Source organism: Leucoraja erinacea, unplaced genomic scaffold (genome assembly GCF_028641065.1).
Source record: "Leucoraja erinacea ecotype New England unplaced genomic scaffold, Leri_hhj_1 Leri_274S, whole genome shotgun sequence".
Lineage (NCBI taxonomy): Eukaryota > Metazoa > Chordata > Chondrichthyes > Rajiformes > Rajidae > Leucoraja > Leucoraja erinaceus.
In genome coordinates, this window is record NW_026576175.1 from 81755 (window position 1) to 104011 (window position 22257).

The 22257-nt window shown below is 49.6% G+C and overlaps 1 protein-coding gene across 1 annotated transcript in view; it reads right to left on the reverse strand.

The window, feature by feature from the left end:
* LOC129693389 (zinc finger protein 665-like) overlaps positions 1–22257 on the reverse strand; it is a 63042-nt gene that overhangs the window by 39580 nt on the left and 1205 nt on the right. Inside the window, exon 2 of the mRNA XM_055630221.1 lies at positions 9876–11014. Within this exon, the coding sequence (XP_055486196.1) occupies positions 9876–10898 (1023 nt within the window). The 5' untranslated portion in view covers positions 10899–11014. The remainder of the gene's footprint in view (positions 1–9875; positions 11015–22257) is intronic.

The following is a 22257-nucleotide window of genomic DNA, read 5'->3' on the forward strand; positions in this document are numbered from 1 at the left end:
CGCGAGCAGGCGGAGGGGCGCTCACCGGTGTGGGTACGCAGTCTCTCTCTCCCTCCCTCTCTCTCTCTCTCACACATGCTCCTCTCTGGCCACAGCACCCGTTCTTGATCTTAAACTATGTATTGTGCTCTTGGAAGTAATTCACTGTGCTTTTATATGTAATTTGTTGTGCTTGTGTATCTTATCTATCTATCTATCTGTATATATTTAAAACTCTCGTGTTGGTTTGTCCGGGTTCTATTCCGCGAATGTTCGTTTAAGGCGCTTGTGAATCCCCTCCCTCAAAACCAAACTATTTTTACATATTCCTGGATCCTCTTAATGTTTCTAATATTAGAACATCCAGTTCAATCTTTCCCTGATTTTTCGGTAAAAAACATAAACATTTTCAAAATCAAACAGCTGCTCGCCCATAGAACGTTGACGAACGGTCCATCGTGTGATGTCACAATGCCCAATGCTCACAGATGTCCAATCACAATGGATCCCATTTACATCTGCCTTTGCTCCAGCCCCAGCTCCCCCGTCTGTTGCAGCACGTTCCATTCTGTGATGTCACAATGCCATACCTCACAGATGGCCAATCGCAATGGAACTCGTTTACATATGCCTTTGCTCCAGCCCCAGCACCGCCCCCCCGCCGCCCGTGTCGAAGCGCGTGATCACGAGTGTGTGAATAGAGAGGAGTGGGGGTGATAGGGCGTGGGGAATAGATGGACTGCCCCTACCCCCCTCTCCCCCACCCATTTCCCCCTCCCTTCACACTCTTATCCTTCTCTCCCCTACCCCATCTCCACCCCCCACACCTCGCTCCCCCCACCCCCTCTCCTCTCCCTCCCACCTTTCTCACCTTCCACCCCTCCCCCTACCCTTCTCCATCCCCACTATTTCCCTTCTCTCCCCCCTTCCCCCCCCCCTCACCACCCTCTCCCCTTCCCCATCCCCTCTCCTACCACTCTCATATCCCCTCCCTGCACTCCCCCTCCCTCCCCCCCCCTGCGCACCCCCTCTCTCCCTCCCCTCTCCCCCTCTCCCTCTCTCTCCCCCCCTCTCTCTCTCTCTCACCCTCGTACCCTCGCTCCCTCTCTCTCTCTCTCCCCCATCTCCCCTCTCTCACTCTCTCTCTCCCCATCTCCCCCTCCTATTCTCTCTCCCCATCTCCTCCCCCCCCCCTCTCTCCCATCTCCCCCCCTTCCACTCTCTCTCCCCATCTCCCCCCTCCCACTCTCTCTCCCCATCTCCCCCCTCCCACTCTCTTCTCCCCATCTCCCACTCTCTCCCCATCTCTGCCCTCCCTCTCTCTATCCCCATCTCCCCCTCTCCCCCCCTCCCACTCTCTCCCCATCTCTCCCCTCCCCACTCTCTCCCCTCTCCGCCCATGTCTCTGCCCCATCCTCTTCCTGCCTCTTCACCCCCTCTCCATCCCATCTCCCCCTCTCTCCAACCCCGCTCTCTCTCCCTCTCTCCTCTCCCCTCCCCCTCTCACTCTTTCTCTGCCACACTCTCTTTGCCCCTCAAGATAGGGTGGGGATGGGGTAAAAGGAGCCAATGAATAATATTAACATAATATCAAGGGGGGGTGTTTTGTTCGATGTGTGTGCGTGTGCGTGGTTAGTGTGTGTGTAGGTGGGGTGGTTAGTGTGTGTGTGTGTGTGTGGGGGGGGTGGGGGTGGTTAGTGTGTGTGTAACGCCGCAACCACCACCCCTCCCCCCCCCCCCCCCCGCAACCCCCGTGTTGAATGGCCGGGACCTACTCCCCTCCCCCCTCTCCCCCCCATTCTCTCTCTTCCCTCCCCCCCCCCTCTCTCCCCCCACCTCTCCACACTCTCCCCTCCTCCACCCTGCTTCTCCCCTCCTCCAACCCCCTCGGCCCCTTCTGCAAACCCCCTCCCTCTCATCTCTCCCACCTCTCAACCCACCTCCTCTCCCCCCCCTCTACTGTCTTCCCCCCTCCTCCCCCCCTCTCCTCCTTCCCCCACCCCCGTCTCCCCCTATCCCAGTGCCGGATTTACGTATAAGCTAAACAAGCTATAGCTTAGGGCCCCCCACTTTCTAGGGCCCCCCCGAAAAAATGGATGGGCTTCGAGGTCTAGGGGGGCCTTCCTCCGGCCAAGGCAGAACACCTACCGTTCAACTCTGGGCGGCCCCCCCTCTCTATCTCTCTCTCTCCATCTCCCCCTCGCTATCCGTGTCCGGGCCGCCGGGCTCCGCTCGCTCCTCATCCGCCGGCACTGCAACGGCAACTGGGTCGGCGCTGGGCACTTTCTCCCTCGCTTTGAATTGTGGGAGATTTGGCTGCCATGGCTGTCCGGTCGTTGGGGGCCTCACAAGTGGACCAGCTTAGGGACTCTTTTCATCTAAATCCGGCACTGCCTATCCCCCCTCTCCCGCTGTGTGTGCGTGTGAAGCCACAGCACCACCCACCTCTCTCCCCTTCCTCTTCCCCCCCCCCCCCCCCCCCCTCCCTCCCCTAAACCCCCTTTCTCCCCACCTCCCTTCCCCCACCCCACTCCCCTCCCATCTCTCTCACCCCTCCCTCCCTCTCCTTCTCCCCTCCACCCCTCCCCCCTCTCTCTCTGTCTCTTGCCCTTCTGTGTCTGCCCCCTTTCTCTCTGTCTCTCCCCATTCTCTCTCTGTCTTCACTCTCTACCCCCCCCCCCCCCCCCCCCCCCCCTCCCCCCCCCCCCCCCTCCCCACCCCCTCACCAGACGTGCCTGCGAGTTGAGGGCTATGGTCAGTGGATAGGGCGGTTATGGGGTAAAAAGGAGCTAATTTAATAATGATATAATATCGAGGGGGTAGTTAGCGTGTGCGGGGAGGTAGTTAGTGTGTGTGACGCCTCTCCTCCCGGCAACCACACGTTGGGGGAACAGACCCAACGGGTCTGCATTTGATCTAGTAACTATTAAAACTCTCGTTGGTTTGTTGGTTTGGAACGGATTCTATCAAGTCTGAAGAAGGGTTTCGGCCCGAAACGTCGCCTATTTTCTTCGCTCCATAGATGCTGCTGCACCCGCTGAGTTTCTCCAGCAATTTTGTGTACCTACTATTTCACGAATATTCGCTTAAAGCGTTTGTGGATTTACTCCTCCAATGTTTACATATTCCTGTAGAGTTTTTCCTCATCCACATTTTGTTTTGAAAATTAGAACATTTGGTTATTAATTACCCTGCTTTTTAAAATCAAACTGCTGCATGAGTCACAGTGCCATCTCACAGATGTCCAATCACAATGGATCTCATTTACATATGACATCACAATGGGACAGGGGTGGGAGATTGGAACCTTCATGTGGTCCCACGAATGCAATCAACCTGGCGTGCACAATCAAATAAATCAAATAGAGCAAGTTGGCCTACCCCCTCCACTCACCCTCCCCTTCTATCTCTCCTATTCTACCCCCTTCTCCACCCTCCCCTCCATAACCTCCTCTTCTACGCCGCTCCACCTCTCCCCTCCTCTTCTCTCCCCCTCCCCTTCGTCCCTCCTCCTCACTCACCCCTCCTCTCTCTCCCCTCTACTTTCACCCCCTGCCTTTCCCTCTCCCCTTCTCTCTCCCCACCCCTCCTCTCCATTCTCCCTCCACCTGCCCCCCCTTCCTCCTCTGCCCCCCTCTACCACCTATTCTTCTCCCTCTCTACACTCCCCTCTTCACCGTCCCCTCCTATCTTCCCCCCTCCACCTCTCCCCTCCTCCTCTCTCTCCCCCCCTACACTCTCTTCCCTCCCCCTCCTCTCCCCCCTCCCCATCCTCTAATCTCTCTCCCTCTGACTTTCCCCTTCTCTCTCCTCTCCCCCTCTACCAGTCTCTCCCCTTCACCCTCCCCTCCCCTCCCCTCCCCATCCTCAACAACACTCTCCCTTTCCCCTTTCCCACTCTCTCCCCTTTCCCCTCCCTCTCTCGTCACCTCCCTGTCCTCCCCCTCTCTCCCCCCATTCCCTATTCCCCTCACCCCTCTCTCCTCACCACTCTCCCCAGCTCCTCTCCCTCTCCCCCACCTTCCCCATCTCCCCGTTCCACCCCTCCCCTTCTCTCCCCCCCCTCTCCTTCCCCTCCCCACATCCCATCACTCTATCTCGCTCTCTCTCCTCCCCCTCCTCCTCTCCTCCCCATCCCCTTCTCCCCCCCTCTCTCCCCATCCCCCTCTCCTCCTACCTTAGCCTCTCCCCCTCCGCTCTCTCCCCACCCCACCCCCCTCCCGTGCGTGTGTGGGGGAGGTGGTTAGTATGCGTGTGAAGCTGCAGCCCTCCCTCCTCAACTCCCCTCCTCAATGGGCAGTCTCCCCTCCCTCCCCTCTCCATCTCCCCCTACCCCCCTCCGTGTGTGTGGAGTGATTAATGTGCATCGGAACACGCAGCCCCCCCCCCCCCCCCCCCCGTGGGGGAACACACCCAGCGGGTCTGCACTTGGTCTAGTATAATTTTATTGTGCTTTATTGTGGTGAGGCGAGCTCAATCTTCCAAGTCTCAATCCCAGCTCAGCTTATTTCATTGAAAATACATTTATTTCATTGGAATACAACTTTGCTCCAGCGGGTTGACGACCCAAAGACTTGTGGACGTCCACTGGCGGAGAGCCAGATCCCACCGTTCGGAGTTGAGGGGGAATGGCTGGTGAATGGGAAGCGGTGACTCCGGATTAATCCTGACGCCTTTCACCAGCGAGAAGATAGCAGAATGACGAAGAGATGGGCCACGAGAGTGGGGGGTGCGGACGGGGCTGTCAATGACTGATCAGCTCGGATTGGAGAGTGGCAGCGCCTAACGGCAGCGGCTTGACTGCAGTCCGTCTGTTTCCCAACGACGCCATTTAGATTGTAATCTGCCTTCCTGTTTTTGCTACTAAAGTGGATAACCTCACATTTACCCGCATTAAACTTCATCTGCCATGCATCTGCGCACTCCCCCAACCAGTCCAAGTGACCATGCATTCTCATAGCATCCTCCTCACAGTTCACACTGCCACCCAGCTTTGTGTCATCTGCAAATGTTACTTTGAATCCCTTCATCCAAATCATTGATGTATATTGTAAATAGCTGTGGTCCCAGCACCGAGCCTTGCTGTAGGTACCCCACTAGTCACTGCCTGCCATTCTGAAAGGGACCCATTAATTAATCCCTACTCTTTGTTTCCTGTCTGCCAACCACTTCTCTATCCATGTCAGCACTCTACCCCCAATACCATGTGCCCTAATTTTGCCCACTAATCTCCTATGTTGGACCTTATCAAATGCTTTCTGAAAATCCAGGTACACTACATCCACTGGCTCTTCCTTGTCCATTTTCCTAGTTACATCTTCAAAAAATTCCAGAAGATTAGTCAAGCATGATTTCCCCTTCGTATATCCATGCTAACTCGGACCGATCCTGTTACTGCTATCCAAATGTGCAGGTATCTCATCTTTTATAATTGACTCCACCATCTTCCCCACCACCGATGTCAGGCTAACTGGCCTATAATTCCCCGTTTTCTCTCTCCCGCCTTTCTTAAAAAGTGGGATAACATTAGCTACCCTCCAATCCACAGGAACTGATCCTGAATCTATCGAACATTGGAAAATTATCACCAATGCATCCACGATTTCAAGAGCCACTTCCTTAAGTACCCTGGGATGCAGACCATTAGGCCCTGGGGATTTATCAGCCTTCAGCCTTCAGTCTATCCAACACCATTTCCTGCCTAATGTGTATTTCCTTCAGTTCCTCTGTCATCCCCGATCCTCTGGCCACTACTATATCAGGAAGATTGTTTGTGTCCTCCTTAGTGAAGGCAGATCCAAAGTACTTATACAACTCATCTGCCATTTCCTAGATCCCCATAATAAATTCACCTTTTTCGGTCTACAAGGGTCCAACTTTGGTCTTAACTAATTTTTTCTTCTTCACATATCTAAAGAAGGTTTTACTATCCTGCTTTATATTCTTGGCTAGCTTACCTTCGTACCTCATCTTTTCTCCCCATATTGTCCTTTTGGTTATCTTCTGTTGTTCTTTAAACATTATCCAATCCTCTTGCTTCCCGCTCATCTTTGCTACGTGTACTTCTTCGCTTTAATTTTTATACTGTCGCTGACGTCCCTTGTCAGCCATGGTTGTCCCTTTCTCCCCTTGGAATCTTACTTCCTCCTAGGAATGAACTGATCCTGCACCTTCTGTATTATTCCTAGAAACACCTGCCATTTTTGTTCCACTGTCATCCCTGCTAGTGTATCTTTCCAGTCAACATTGGCCAGCTCCTCCCTCATGGCCCCATAGCCCCCTTTATCCAATTGCAACACTGACACCTCTGATCTACTCTCCTCCCTCCCCAATTGTAGATTAAACCTACATGTTATGGTCACTGCCTCCTAATGGCTCATTAACCTCGAGGTCCTTTATCAAATCCGGTTCATTACATAACACTAAATCCAGAATTGCCTTCTCCCTGGTAGGCTCCAATACAAGCTGTTCAAAGAATCCATCACAAAGGCACTCTACAAAGTCCCTTTCTTAGGGTCCAGTACCAACCTGATTTTCCAAGTCTACCTGCATGTTGAAATCTCCCATAACAACCACAGCATTACTTTTGCTACATGCCAATTTTAACTACTGATTCAACTTGTGCCCTATGTCCAGGCTACTGTTTGAGGGCCTGTAGATTAGTTCCATGAAGGTAGTTCTATCCATACTGACTCCACATCTCCTGTTTCAATGTCACTCCTTGCAAGGGACTGAATTTAATTTCTCACCAACAGGGCAACCCACCCCCTCTGCCCACCTGTCTGTCTTTTCGATATTGTCTTTTTGAATATTCAGTTCCCAGCCCTGGCCCTCTTGCAGCCATGTCTCAGTAATTCCCACATCATACTTGCTAGTTTCTAACTGAGCTTCAACCTCGTCCACTTTATTCCTTATACTTCGCATATTCATATACAGTACTTTGACCTCCGTATTCACTTCCCCCCCTCGCAATTGGCCCTGACCTTACTCTGTTGTTCATTCTCAAGCTTTCCCTTATTATTTTTTAGCTGTGTATATGCGGGGGTGGGTGGGCAACGTTTAATCTCTTCCCTGTATGGGGACCCGACCTTTTCCCTGTCGGGTGGTCCCCACACAGGGAACGGATTAAACGGTCCCTGGTGTCGTTGGGCCTAACATCGTGGAGCTGGCGGCGGCTTCCAACAGGAACCAACCTGAGGGCTCCAGTCGTGGAGCTTGCGGACTCGCCATCGCAGAGCTGGCCGACTTCGGAACGGGGAGATCTGTGGTGGTGCGTGGCTGTAACCCGACTTCGGAGCTTCGGAGGCTCCGGCCACAGGCCCGGTGGACAGGAACATCGGGAGCTCGCAGGTCCCTGGTGGGAGACCGCTTTTCGGAGCTCCCGCAACAGCAACTTCTCCAGCTGGAATCTGGGGGTTTAAATGACTCGGAACGGGGCCTAACATCGCCTGGCATGGCATAAACCACCGCGGGACTTACCATCGCCCGCCGGGGGCTTTAACATTGTGAGCCCCAGTCGCCTTGACACTGCAGTTGGACTGCTGGACCGCAGGAGAAGAACAAAGGGAAGAGATAAGACTTTTGCCTTCCATCACAGTGAGGTGGTGTTGGAGATTTACTGTGATGGATGTTTGTGTACATTGTGTGAAGTATGTGTCTTGATTTTTTTTGTAATGTCATGACTGTAGGAATGAAATTTCGTTCAAACCTTGTCTGTTTGAATGACAATAAAAGGCATTCTATTCTATTCTATTCTACCTTGCATCACATCCAAAGAATTGAACCGCTTTCTCGAAAGGGCCAAGGAGGGCTTATATTAGGAACACCTCCATCTGTTTCCCAACACGTTTGGCTGACCTGCTGAGTTCTACCAGCACTTTGGAGGTGAATGGACAGGCGACATGTCGGGTCTGGATCCTTCTTTGGGCTGATGGGAGTCGCGGGAGAAAGCTGGTAATGGGGTTGGGACAGACTCCAGGACTTGAGTAGGTGGGGAGGGGGATTGTCTCCTTAATTTAGAGAATTCAATGTTCATGTTATTGGGCTTTAAGCAGTGAGGTGCTCTTCCTCCAGTTTGCATGTCACCTCATTCTGGCAATGGAGGAGGCCCAGGACAGAAAGATCAGTGTGGGAGTGGGAAGGGGAGGTAAAATGGTTGGCAACTGGGAGATCCAGCAGGCCTTGGCAGACCGAGCGCTAGTGTAGGGTGAAATGCATGCAGTCGAGATACAAGGAACAGCTATTGCTGATTTACAAAAGGCGACACAATATCCTGGAGTAACTTGCACCTCTGGAGAGCATGGACAGGCAACATTCTAGGTCATGACCCTTCTTCAGACTGCTTGGAGTGAGGGGGTGGAGAAAGTTGGAAAGGAGAGGTGGGAGTGGGCGCCATAGATTCCCTTCCCTCTACAGATGCGGCCTGACCCACTGAGTTCCTCCACCGCTTTAGAGGGAATGGACAGGCGATGTTTTGAATCAGGACCCTTGTTCAGACTGATTGGGGAGGGCGCGGGGGAAGAAGCTGGAAGAGAGAGATGGGGGTTGGACAAAGCCTGGCAGGTGATAGGTGGACACAAAATGCTGGAGTAACTCAGCAGGACAGGCAGCATCTCATGAGAGAAGGAATGGGTGACGTTTCAGGTTGAGACCCTTCTTCACAAGTCATAGGTGGATATTGGTGAAGGAGACATAAGAAATTGCAGAAGCTGGAATCTTGCATAGAACATTATTTAGTTAGATGCACAGAATCTGTTGCCCAGAGTGGGGGAATCGAGGACTAGAGGAGGTTCAAGGAGAAGGGGAAAAGATTTAATAGGAATCTGAGAGGCGAGTTTTTCACACAAAGGGTGGTGGGTGTATGGAACAACCTGCCAGAGGAGGTAGTTGAGGCTGAGACTATCCCAAGTTTAAGAAAAGCAAGACAGGTGCATGGATGATAAAAGTTTGGAGGAATATGTACCAAACGCAGGCAGGCGGGACTAGTGTAGCTGGGACATGTTGGTAGGTGTGGGCCAGTTAGGCTGAAGGGCCTGTATCCATACTGTATGACTAACACGAAGTGCTGCAGTAACCTAACGGGTCAGGCAGCAGCTGTGGAGGACATGGATAGGTGACGTTTCACAGAGTGTTGGAGTAACTCGGCTGGTCAGGCAGCATCTGTGGAGAACATGATAGATGACGTTCCACAGAGTGCTGGAATAACTCAGCGGGTCAGGCAGCATCTGCAAAGATCATGGAAAGGTCAGATTTCGGATCGGGACCCTTCTTCAGACTGTCACAATGTTAACAGATGAGGGGGTGATCGGCAGGTGAGTGGAGTAACAGAGGTGAGAGAAACTAAGGAGATAAAAGGGTGTGAGATAAGGAGAGAGGAACCTTTAAGGGACATTGGTCAGGTAGCATTTGGAGCATTGCATACAGTTCTGGTCACTGCATTACAGGACTGATGTGGAGGCTTTGAGGAAGGTTTAAAAACAAGGAACTGGTTGCTGGTTTTCAAAAAAAGGACACAAAATGCTGGAGTAACTTAACAGGACATGCAACATCTCTGGAGAGAAGGAATGGGTGACGTTTCGGTTCAAGACTGAAGAGGGTGTCGACCCAAAACGTTACGCATTCCTTCCATCATTTTGTGTCTACCTAAACAGTGCCTATCCACGTGGCGGTGTGCCAGCAGGCTGGAGGAGCGGGCAAAGGCCTTGCCACAGAGCGGGCAGGTGAAGGGGCGCTGGCTGGTCTGGACTTGCCGGTGCTCCAGCAGGTGGTCAAGGCGGGTGAAACCCTTACCACAGGACGGGCAGGGGAAGGGACGCGCACCACTGTGGGCACACTGATGCTGCCACAGGCTGGACATGCGGGTGAAACCCTTGCCACACTCAGCGCACTCAAAGGATCTCTCTCTGGTGTGTATCCGCTGGTGCTCCTGCAGCCCCCGTGCGCTCTTGAAACTCTCGCCTCAGTGGGAGCAACTGCTCGCCGGCATGAGACCGCCGGTGATGCCGCAACCCCCGTGAGCTGTCAAACGACTCACCGCAGTACGGGCAGTCGTAGGGCTGGCCACTGGTGTGCACTCGCAGGTCAGACAGGACTTGGGAGGCCATGGCAAAGCGCTCTCCACACACTGGGCTGGGGAAGGGACAGTCGCCGGCGTGAACCCTCTGGTGGGACAGCAGGTTGGTGGAGCGGGTGAAGCCCTTGCCACACTGAGCACAGGTGAAGGGCCACTCCCCGGTGTGGATGCGCTGGTGCTTCAGCAGGCTTTGGGAGTGGGTGAAGCCCTTGCCGCAGTCGCTGCAGGTGTAGGGCTGCTCCCCGGTGTGCAGGCGAATGTGCACCTTCAAGTTCTTGGACGACTTGAAGCCTTTGCCGCAGTCGGAGCAGGTGAAGGGCCGCTCACTGCTGTGCACCCACCGGTGCTCCCACAGCCCCCACAACCGGGCAAAGCTCTTGCCACAGGTGGAGCAGCCATAAGGCTTCTCACCCGTGTGCGTGCGCCGGTGCGTGTTCAATTCCCGCGCCGTCTTGAAGCTCTTGCCGCAGTTGGAGCAGTCAAAGGGGCATTCTCCCGTGTGCACGCGCTGGTGCACCTGCAGCCCCGACGACTGGGTAAAGCTCTTGCCGCAGGTGGAGCAGCCATAGGGCTTCTCGCCGGTGTGCACGCGCTGGTGTATCTTCACTTCCTGCGCCGTCTTGAAGCTCTTGCCGCAGTCGGAGCAGTCAAAGGGGCATTCCCCCGTGTGCACCCGCTGGTGCACCTGCAGCCCCGACAACTGGGTAAAGCTCTTGCCACAGGTGGAGCAGTCAAAGGGACGTTCTCCTGTGTGCACCCGCCGGTGGATCTCCAGCTCGCTCGGGTACTGCCAGGCCTTGCCACACACGCCGCACTCATAACGCTTCTCCTTGTTATGCCCCGTCATGTGGTCCTCCAATGAAGCTCAGCCCCTCGAAGCGCAGCCCGCATACCGGCACCCTGGCCGCCCTCAATGGCCGCTCACATCCCCTTCTCTCCGTCAACAGCAACGGCTCCTAAACCCTGCAGGAGGGGAACACAGAGGGTCAACAAGCTGGCAAACAGGACATTAATAACGCATGAACGTTACTAGTGCTTGAAGGGGGTCAAGGGGGGGGAATGGGGAGGATCATTTCATTCCAAAAAGGAAGAAAGACTCTGAGGGGAGTAGGAGGCAACCGTGGCTGACAAGAGAAGTTAGGGATAGAATAAAACTAAAAGAAAAGATGTACAACACAGCAAAGAGTAGCCGGAAGCCAGAGGATTGGGAAACTTTCATGGGACAACAGAAGGAAACAAAACGGGCAATACGGGCTGAAAAGATAAAGTACGAAGGGAAGCTGGCCAGGAATATAAAGAAGGACAGTAAAAGCTTCTTTCGATATGTTAAGGGAAAAAGAGTAGCAAAGTCAAATGTGGGTCCCTTGAAGGCAGACACGGGTGAAATTATTATGGGCAACAAGGAAATGGCAGAAGAGTTGAATAGGTACTTCGGATCGGTCTTCACTAAGGAAGACACAATCTCCCAGATGTACTGGAGGACAGAGGATCTAAGGGGGGTAGAGGAACTGAAAGAAATTTTCATTAGGCGAGAAATAGTATTGGGTAGGCTAATGGGACTGAAGGTTGATAAATCCCCTGGGACTGATGGTCTGCTTCCCAGGGTCCTCAGGGAGGTGGCTCGAGAAAGAGTGGACGCATTGGTGATCATTTTCCAATGTTCAATAGATTCAGGATCGGTTCCTGTGGATTGGAGGATAGCTAATGTTATCCCACTTTTCAAGAAAGGAGCGAGAGAGAGAAAACGGGAATTACAGACCAGTTAGCCTGACTTCAGTGGTGGGAAAGATGCTGGAGTTAATTATGAAAGAGGTAATAATGGGGCATTTGGACAGCAGTAAAATTATTAGTCCTAGTCAACATGGATTCATGAACGGGAAATCATGCTTGACTAATCTTCTGGAATTTTTTGAGGATGTGACAAGTAAAATGGATGAAGGGGTGCCAGTGGATGTAGTGTATCTAGACTTTCTGAAAGCCTGTGATAAGGTCCCGCACGGGAGACTGGTGACTAAAATTAGAGCACATGGTATTGGGGGTAGGGTGTTGACATGGATAGAAATTGGTTGGCAGACCGGAAGCAAAGAGTAGGAGTGAACGGGTCCTTTTCAGAATGGCAGGCAATGGCGAGTGGAGTGCCACAAGGCTCGGTGTTGGGGCCGCAACTGTTTACCAGATATATTAATGATTTGGAAGAGGGAATTAGGAGCAACACTAGCAAGTTTGCGGATGACACAAAGCTGGGTGGCAGAGTGAGCTGTGAAGAGGATGTTAGGAGGTTGCAGGGTGACCTGGACAGGTTGAGTGAGTGGGCAGATGCGTAGCAGATGCAGTATAATATAGATAAATGTGAGGTTATCCACTTTGGCGACAAAAACAAGGGGGCAGATTATTATCTCAATGGGGTTAGGTTAGGTAAGGGGGAGGTGCAGCGAGACCTGGGCGTCCTTGTACATCGGTCACTGAAAGTTGGCTTACAGGTACAGCAGGCAGTGAAGAAAGCTAATGTAATGTTGGCCTTCATAACAAGAGGATTTCAGTATAGGAGTAAAGAGGTTTGTCTGCAGTTATATAGGGCTCTGGTGAGACCACATCTAGAGTATTGTGTACAGTTTTGGTCTCCTAATTTGAGGAAGGACATCCTTGTGATTGAGGCAGTGCAGTGTAGGTTCACGAGATGGATCCCTGGGATGGCGGGACTGTCATATGAGGTAAGATTGAAAAGACTAGGCTTGTATTCTCTGGAGTTTAGAAGGATGAGGGGGATCATATAGAAATATATAAACTTATAAAAGGACTGGACAAGCTAGATGCAGGAAAAATGTTCCCAATGTTGGGTGAGTCCAGAACCAGGGGTCACAGTCTTAGAATAAAGGGGAGGGAATTTAAGACTGACATGATAAAAAGCTTTTTCACCCAGAGAGTTGTGAATTTATGGAATTGCCTGCCACAGAGGGCAGTGGAGGCCAAATCACTGGATGGATTTCAGAGAGAGTTAGATAGATCTCTTGGGGCTAGTGGAGTCAAGGGATATGGGGAGAAGGCAGGCACGGGTTACTGATAGGTGACGATCAGCCATGATCACAATGAAGGGCCGAAAGGCCTCCTCCTGCACCTATTTTCTATGTTTCTCTAACCTGGGATAAAGGTAATGCGGCATGGAAGAGGGACCTGGGAGTAGAGCTTTTTGATGAGGTGTGGCGAGAGAGCTTAATTCGTATACACGGGGAAACATATTTGAGGCATTCTCCCATATCTGCAGACAGGCTATAAATCTGGACTTGCACATAGCTATCTTTGGAATACCACCCCCAAACTGTAAGCTTGCTAATTTCCAAGCAAAATGCTTTAGCATTTGCATCATTGCTTGCTCGCAGGCTTATTCTTTTCAACTAGAAGTTAAAAAAATCTCCATCTTTTTTGCAGTGGTTAAAGGAGGTGTTCTCCTTTTTACCCTTGGAAAAGATCAGGTATAAACGGTGCAAGGCCCGCAGAAACTTCCCTCTGACCTGGAACCCTTTTATAGATTTTATTAAAGATTTTTCCTTTAACTGAAAATATTGTCTACACATTCATAATCATTTATATTTGCATTTTGCTGTTGTTAACATGTAACATTTGAGCACAAAGACTACTTTTTTTTTTAAACTTTTTTTTAATTATTATGATTTTTACCTTTTTTTTTTATCTGTCTATTTTTTGAGCCTTGGGGATGGGGACTATTAGGTTTTGTACTGTCTGTTGGTGTACTGTGTAAATTTGTGTTTACAACTTGAAAACCACAAAAATAAAGTTATTAAAGAAAAAATAATCTTGAGATCCAGTTTGCGTTTATTGTGCAAAAACGATTAACTCAACACAACCATTTAACACATTAACATAAGCATCGACTACAGTAGAATCAACATTGCAAAAACAATGATTTAACAACAACCACCACAATTTTTTTAAAACATTTTCTAAATAAATTTTTATTAGAGGCATCTGCATATCATAATGCAAAAGAATACAGACCTTGTTTCACGGCTACATATTAAATATCCAGGTTTCCAGGTACCCAGTTACCAAAGTAGCTGGGATCCTCCGTTATCGGTTACCTATTAACATTGCCTCTAATTATGTAAGAGAGAGAGAGAGAGCGAGAGCGAGAGCGAGAGCGAGAGCGAGTCGCTTTGCGCCGCAACCAATGGAACTGGTGCCGCGCTCACTGTTCTAGGTCCACCTGTTGCCCTGTTTGTGGGATTACATCAGTCCCGATTTTGTTGTATCAGCAAACAGGCTTGCTGGGAATGGAATAAAAATACGCCTGCTGGGCCATAGGTTGCCAATCCCTGGTGTAGGTCCTGCCCATGTTAGACTTCCCAAAATGCAGCACCTCACATTTCTCTGCACTACATTCCATCAACCATTCCTCAACCCACCTGGCCAATCGATCCAGATCCTGCTACAATTTTTCACAATCATCTTCACTATCTGCAAAACTACCCACTTTTGTATCATCAGCAAACTTGCTAATCTTGCCCTGTATGTTCTCATCCAAATCATTGATGTAGATGACAAACAGTAACAGGCCCAGCACCCAACCCTGAAGCAGACCACTAGTAACAGACCTCCAGTCCGAGAAGCAACCTTCCACCCTCACCCCTGTTTCCTTCATTGAAGCCAATTTTCTATCCATTCAGCTATCTTTGCTTGGTTGTCATATGTACCGACAGTGGAACAATTACATTTTTACAGTGCAGATTTACAGGTCTATTAACCCAACGTACATAGATACCATTAAATAAACAAAAATCCAATAAATAAATAACACCAATACAATTGCATAAAAGCACTACAAGTGCATAAAATATTCAGGGGAATAGAGTGAATAATGGAGATGGGGCAGAGAAACATAGAAAATAGGTACATGAGGAGGCCATTTGACTCTTCGAGCCTCCACTGTCATTCATTGTGATCATGGCTGATCATCCACAATCAGTAACCCGTGCCTGCCTTCTTCCCATATCCCATGATTCCGCTAGCCCCAAGAGCCCTATCTAACTCTCTTTTAAATTCATCCAGTGAATTGGTCTCTGCTGCCTTCTGTGGCCGAGAATTCCACAAATTCACAACTTTCTGGGTGAAAACGTTTTTTTCTCATCTCAGTTTTAAATGTCCTCCCCTTTATATTAAGACTGTGGCCCCTGGTTCTGAACTCCCCCAACAATGGCAACATTTTTCCTGCACCTAGCTCATCCAGACCTTTTATAATTTTATGCGTTTCTATAAGATAACCTCTCATCCTAAATTCCTGCGAATACAAGCCCAGTCTTTCCATTCTTTCCTCATATGACAGTCCCGCCATCCTGGGATTTAACCTTGTGAACCTACGCTGCACTGCCTCAATAGCAAGGCTGTCCTTCCTCAAATTAGGAGACCAAAACTGCGCACAATACTCCAGATGTGGTCTCATCAGGGCCCTGTACAACTGCAGAAGGACCTCTATACTCAAATCCTCTCGTTATGAAGGCCAACATGCCATTTTCTTTCTTCACTGTCTGCTACACCTACATGCTTACTTTCAGTGACTGGTGTACAAGGACACCCAGGTTGCACTTCCCTTTTTCCTAATCCAACACCAGTGAGATAATAATCTGCCTCCATGTTCTTGCCGCCAAAGTGGATAACTTCACATTTATCTACATTATACTGCATCTCCCATGCATCTGCACATTCACTGAACCTGCCCAAGTTACCCTGCAACCTCCTAGCATCCTCTTTGCAGTTCACACTGCCACCTAGCTTTGTGTCATCTGCAAATTTGCTAGTGTTATATTTAATTCCATTATTTAAATCATTTATATTGTAAATAGTTGCAGCCCCAGCACCGAGCCTTGCAGCAGCTCCACTCGCCACTGCCTGCCATACTGACAGGGACCCGTTTATTCCTACTCTTTGTTTCCCGTCTGCCAACCAATTCTCTACCCATGTCAATACCCTACCTCCAATACCATGTACTCTAATTTTGCCCACTAATTTCATGTGGGACCTTATCAAAGGCTTTCTGAAAGTCCAGATACACTACATCCACTGGCTCTCCTTCATCCATTTTACTTGTCACATCCTCAAAAAAAATCCAGAAGATTAGTCAAGCAGAATTTCCCCTTCAGAAATCCATGCTGACTTGGACCAATCCTTTTACTGCTATCCAAATTTGCCTTTATTACTACTTTAATAATTGACTCCAGCATCTTCCCCACTGCCGATGTCAGGCTAACTGGTCTATAATTCCCCATTATCCCTACAATCTGAAATAGTAAAATATGCAGCTATGATAATAACAGCCATTCCACCCACTCAGGTCAGTGTGGAGAGACTGTTCTCCGCACTGAAAAATAATTAAATCAGATTTAACGGCTTCAATGAAAGAGGATCAACGAAGCAATTCTGTTCCGAAGGACGTTATTAACAAATTTTACGTATGTACTTTTGTAGCAAACTTAACTTTGAATTTTGTCATGGCCCTTTCTGTAATTTTTTAGCATAATGGATTATGTTTTTTTTCAAGAATAAACAATAAAAAACCCCACAATAGCAGAGTTACAACCATTGGACTCAAAACCTTAAAGACATGGGTTTAAAAGGCAGCCTGATGATTCATGTGGTTCTTATGAAATACCATCTTGTGTAATGTCATCATAGCAGATTTAGAATAATTACACCTAGGGGCCAGAGTCAGTCAGAGTCGGATACACAAGAAATCAAGTAATCGGTGTTGTATGTTTTGAGTACGACTCTACAGCCCTGTTCTGAAGTCACACTGCAGATTGTCTTTCCTCTTCTTCCCGACGTCATTTGTCCTGACATGCACTACCACTTACGGCTGCTCACCTTCACCCTTGAGAATGCTCTGCAATCGGTCCGTGACGACCGGGATCCTGGCACCAGGGAGGCAACACACCATCCTCGAATCCTGTCTGTTGTTGTAGAAACCTCCGTCTATACCTCTCATGATGGAGTCTCCAACTCCGAGGCTCTGCCTGCCTGAAGAGCCTGTGTCTACGTGTCTAAACAATACCTGGTGATTTGGCCTCCACTGCCAAAGAATTCCACAGATTCACCATCCTCTGGCTGAATAAATTCCTCCAAGTCTCCTTTCTAAAAGGCATGTGGAAAAGACAGATAAGGTTAGGGGCCAGTTGTGGGCATGTGGGACTAGCTTCGATAGGCATGCCTGTGTATTTCTGTGCTATGGGACTGACGGGGCTCAACAGGGTAGAAGTTTGATGCTTCAGGAGAACTGTGTCCAAAAGATGCTTCATTAGCTTGGTGTTCGGCACATCAACAGGGAGGCGATGAAATCGCCCGTTCACACTCAGCCACCAGAGCAAACAGTGTACATACGGTGATGACCAACGCAATAAATGCAATATCTAGTGCAGAACAGTGCAAGATTGTCTTGCAGAAAGCCCGGTGTAGTACAAACGGGTCGGGGCAGGGGAGGCGAGCTCAGCCTTCCAAGCCTCAATCCAAACTATCCCTACCCATAACCCTCCCCTGACATCAGTCTGAAGAAGTGTGAGAAAGAACTGCAGATGCTTGATAAAATCAAAGACAGACACAAAACACTGGAGAAACTCAGCAGGTGAGGCATCATCTATAGAGAGTAGGAATGGGTGATGTTTCGGGTCGAGACCTGAAAGTCTGAAGAAGAGTCTGGACCGGAAACGTCACCCATTCCTTCTCTCCATAGATGCTGCCTCACCCGCTGAGTTTCTCCAGCATTTTATAGACAATAGATGTAGGAGTAGGCCATTCGGCTCCTCAAAATACCGAAGTCGGTAGAGCAATGAAACATAGTTTGTGGCAGATAGAAACTGCTGAGGTTAGTGTTGTGCCGTGTTCACGAGAATTGGGAGGTTGCACAGCAGTCGGGTCTTGACCCGTACTGTTGCCACGTGACGCCAACTGGAGTACATGTGATGAACTGCAGGTAACGTTTCCAGCATAGCGGGCCTGTTAAAAACTGCTGAACTGGTCAATTTTTGCCCTGTAAATAATTATAGAAATCGGGGTAAGCGTGAGAGACATTTATCCTACTTCAGAATTCCAAAAGTGAGGAGAAATTATGGTAGAGAGAAATGGCAGCGGAGGGGACAACAACAACTAAAGTGGTTGGCGAACATTGGCCGTGCAGATATCAAGATTGGAAATATTGGAAATTGTCGCGTTTGCTCACTGCATTTCATCAACAGTAAGGCACTATTGGTGCTTTTTCTTGATTCCTTTGGTATCTAAAAAGTTTCAGAAGTGATAAATCTGGCTGTAAAGTTTTAACATCGCCCGTTTGTTCTCAAATGGGTTTTTACATACAAACAAAAACGCTTCTGAAGCAAAATTTATCATTAAAAAAATGGCAAACCATACATGGGTTTTGAATTCCATTTGGCTCAGATGCAAGCCAAGGAATGGCATAATTGTTAGCTGTTAATTGGGCATAATAAAGCATGGTGCACGGACACCACCATCATCGAGAGTCACTGCTCAGCTAACCTAGAGTTCCTCTTGGTTAGATGCAGACCAGAGAGTTTACCTCCACTGTTGTGACTGCAGCCTGTATTCCTCCTGATGCTAATGCTAAGCTTGCAATGAAAGAACTGCATACTGCCATTAGCAAACAACACTCACAACCCCGAGGCAGCCTTCATTGTTGCGGGTGACTTCAATCACTCCAACCTGAAGACTGTACTCCCCAAATTCCAACAACATGTCTCCTTCGCCACTAAAGACAAGATACTGGACAAAGTTTACACAAACATGGCTGAAGCTTACAAAGCCATCCCCCTCCCCCACTTGGACAGTCTGATTACCTCTCATTATTCCTGCTCCCAAAGTACTCCCCACTCATCAGACTTGTTAAACCCACAGTGAGGACAGTTAAAGTCTGGTCAGAGGAGGCGGACTCCACACTTTTGGAAACACTGACAGGAAGGCGTTTGCAGCTCAGGCCACCCTTGACTCCCACACGGACACTGACTATACATCCTCTGTTTTGGACTTTATCAACTCCACCATCAACAGTGTCACCTCCCTCAAATGGATTACCATATTCCCGAATCTGAAGCCATGGATGAACAGCGAGGTTAGGCTACTGCTGAAAGCACGGGACACCGCTTTCAGGTCAGGCGACGCTCGAGCCTACAGTTCATCCAGGGCTAACCTGAAGAGCGGCATCAAGAAGGCCAAGCACTGCTACAAGGATTGAGGAGCACTTCAATAACAACTCCGACCCCTGACGCATGTGGCAAGGCATCCAGGCCATCACGGACTATAGACCCACCAACACCACCCCCACATCCAGCGACGCCTCCTTCCTTGAGGAGCTTAACCACTTTTATGGCTGCTCTGACAGGGACAATCTAGAGATGGCCATCAAGGCTGGGCTCCCTGCTGATCACCAGCCTCTCACACTCACCCCCTATGACGTGTACATGGCACCGAGCAGGATTAATGCACGTAAGGCTGCTGGTCCTGACGGCATCCCCGAGCGCATTCTCAGGGCCTGTGCTGCGCAGCTGACAGATGTCTGGACTGACAGCTTCAACCTGTCACTTGCCCAAGCAGTTATCCCCACGCGCCTTAAAACCACCTCCATCGTGCCGGTGCCAAAACACTCCATTGCGGCAAGCCTCAACGACTTCCGCCCAGTTGCACTTACTCCCATCATCGCCAAGTGCTTCGAGAGGCTGGTCCTGGCACACCTCAAAGGCTGCCTACCTCCCACACTGGACCCCTATCAGTTCGCCTACTGCAAGAACAGTAGTACGGAGGATGCCATCTCAACGGCAATTTACTCCGCCCTCTCCCACCTCGACAACAGAGACATCTACATAAGAATGCTGTTCATCGATTATAGCTCAGCATTTAACACCATTATCCCCTCAAAACTGATCACCAAACTAGGTGACCTGGGCATCGACCCCTCCCTCTGCAGCTGGATACTGGACTTTCTAACCAACAGACCCCAGTCTGTTAGGTTAGACAAGCACACCTCTTCAACCCTCACCCTGAACACTGGCGTTCCACAGGGCTGTGTGCTGAGCCCCCTCCTCTACTCCCTCTTCACCTACGACTGCACACCCGTTTGGCACTAACACCATCATCAAATATGCAGATGGTACAACGGTGATTGGCCTCATCAACAACAACGATGAGTCGGCCTATAGGGAGGAGGTCCAGCTACTAGCAGCATGGTGCTCTGACAACAACCTGGCCCTTAACTCCAAGAAGACCAAGGAGCTCATTGTAGACTTCAGAAGGTCCAGGGGCAGCACGCACACCCCCATCCATATTAACGGGACGGAGGTGGAACATGTCTCCAGCTTCAGGTTTCTGGGGGTCAACATCTCCGATTACCTCTCCTGGACCCACAATACCTCAACTCTGGTCAAGAAGGCTCACCAGCGTCTTTTCTTCCTGAGGAGACTAAAGAAGGTCCATCTGTCTCCTCAGATTCGGGTGAACTTCTACCGCTGCACCATCGAGAGCATCCTTACCAACTGTATCACAGTATGGTATGGCAACTGCTCTGTCTCCGACCGGAAAGCACTGCAGAGGGTGGTGAAAATTGCCCAATGCATCACCGGTTCCTCACTGCCCTCTATTGAGTCTGACCAAAGCAAGCAATGTCTGCGAAGGGCGTGCAACATCGTCAAGGACTGCTCTCAACCCAGCCAGTCTGTTTACCCTCCTCCCATCCGGGAGGCGCTACAGGTCTCTCCGTTGCCGGACCAGCAGGTCCAGGAACAGCTTCTTCCTTGCGGCTGTTACATTACTTAACTCTGCACCTTGGTAATTGCCAGTCACCCCCCTCCCCGCCGGACACTCCTTCCGACAGAAAAATTGCACCAACACTATTACTACTACTGTATGTACGTATATATATATATTTATTGCTCATTATTCTATGTTCGCTCTTCTGGGGAGATGCTACCTGCATTTTGTTGTCTCTGTACTGTACACTGCACAATGACAATAAAGTTTGAATCTGAATCTGAATCTGATAATCAACCTCAGCAAATTGACAATATCTTTGAAAGTGAGTGGGTGTTTAAGCTGTCAGGACATTTTGTTACTTGCCTAAATATACATCTCAATAGCACAATGATAGAAAACTTCCTTTTCCACACACCACTCGTACGTCTGGAGATTTTTTAATGATGAATTTAGCTTCAGAAGCCTTTTATTTTGCATGTAAAAATCAACTTCAGAACCATGGACGATTTTAAAATTTTACAGACAGATTTATCACTTCTGAAACTTTTTAGATACCAAAGGAATCAAGGAAAAACACATATAATGCCTTACTGTTGAAGAAATGCAGTGAGCAAACACGATAATTCCCAATATTTTCAATCTTGATATCTGTACGCCTAATGTCCACGAACCACTTTAGCTGTTGTTGTCCCTTCAGCCCTCGCTTTTCTCTACCATCATTTCTCCTCACTTTTGGAATTCTGAAGTAGGAGAAATGTCTCTCACTCTTACCCCGATTTCCACAATTATTTACAGCACAAAAAATGACCATTTTGGCGGGTTTTTAACGGGTAGGAAAGTACGCATTTTGGATATTAACAGTATACCAGAAGCTGCCATGTACTCCACATGGATTGAGCTGCTCCGTGCATCACGCCCATTGACCCGATAACCTTACGTGTGACCCCACATAGATAATAGGTGCAGGAGCAGGCCATTCGGTCCTTCGAGTCAGCACCGCCTTTCACTGTGATCACGGCTGATCATCCACAATCAGTACCCCGTTCCTGCCTTCTCCCCATATCCCTTCTCGGCACCAAATCCCCCCACAACCCTCCCCTCTCCCATATCAACTCCTGTTTGTCAGCTATAAAAACCTGGATGCAACATAACTTCCTCAAACTCAACAGCGATAAGACAGAATTCCTCCTCATAGGCTCCAAAGCCACACTCAGCAAAATCAATAACCCCTCTCACCATCGACGGCGCCACTGTCTCCCCATCTCCCCAGGCCCGCAACCTTGGCGTGATCTTTGATTCCATCCTCTCCCTTAAGCCTCACATCCGCCATGTCATTAAAACCTCCTTCTTTCATCTCCGCAACATCGCCAAACTCAGACCCTCTCTCACACCTCCCGCTGCTGAAAGACTCATCCATGCCTTCATCTCCTCCCGACTGGACTATTGCA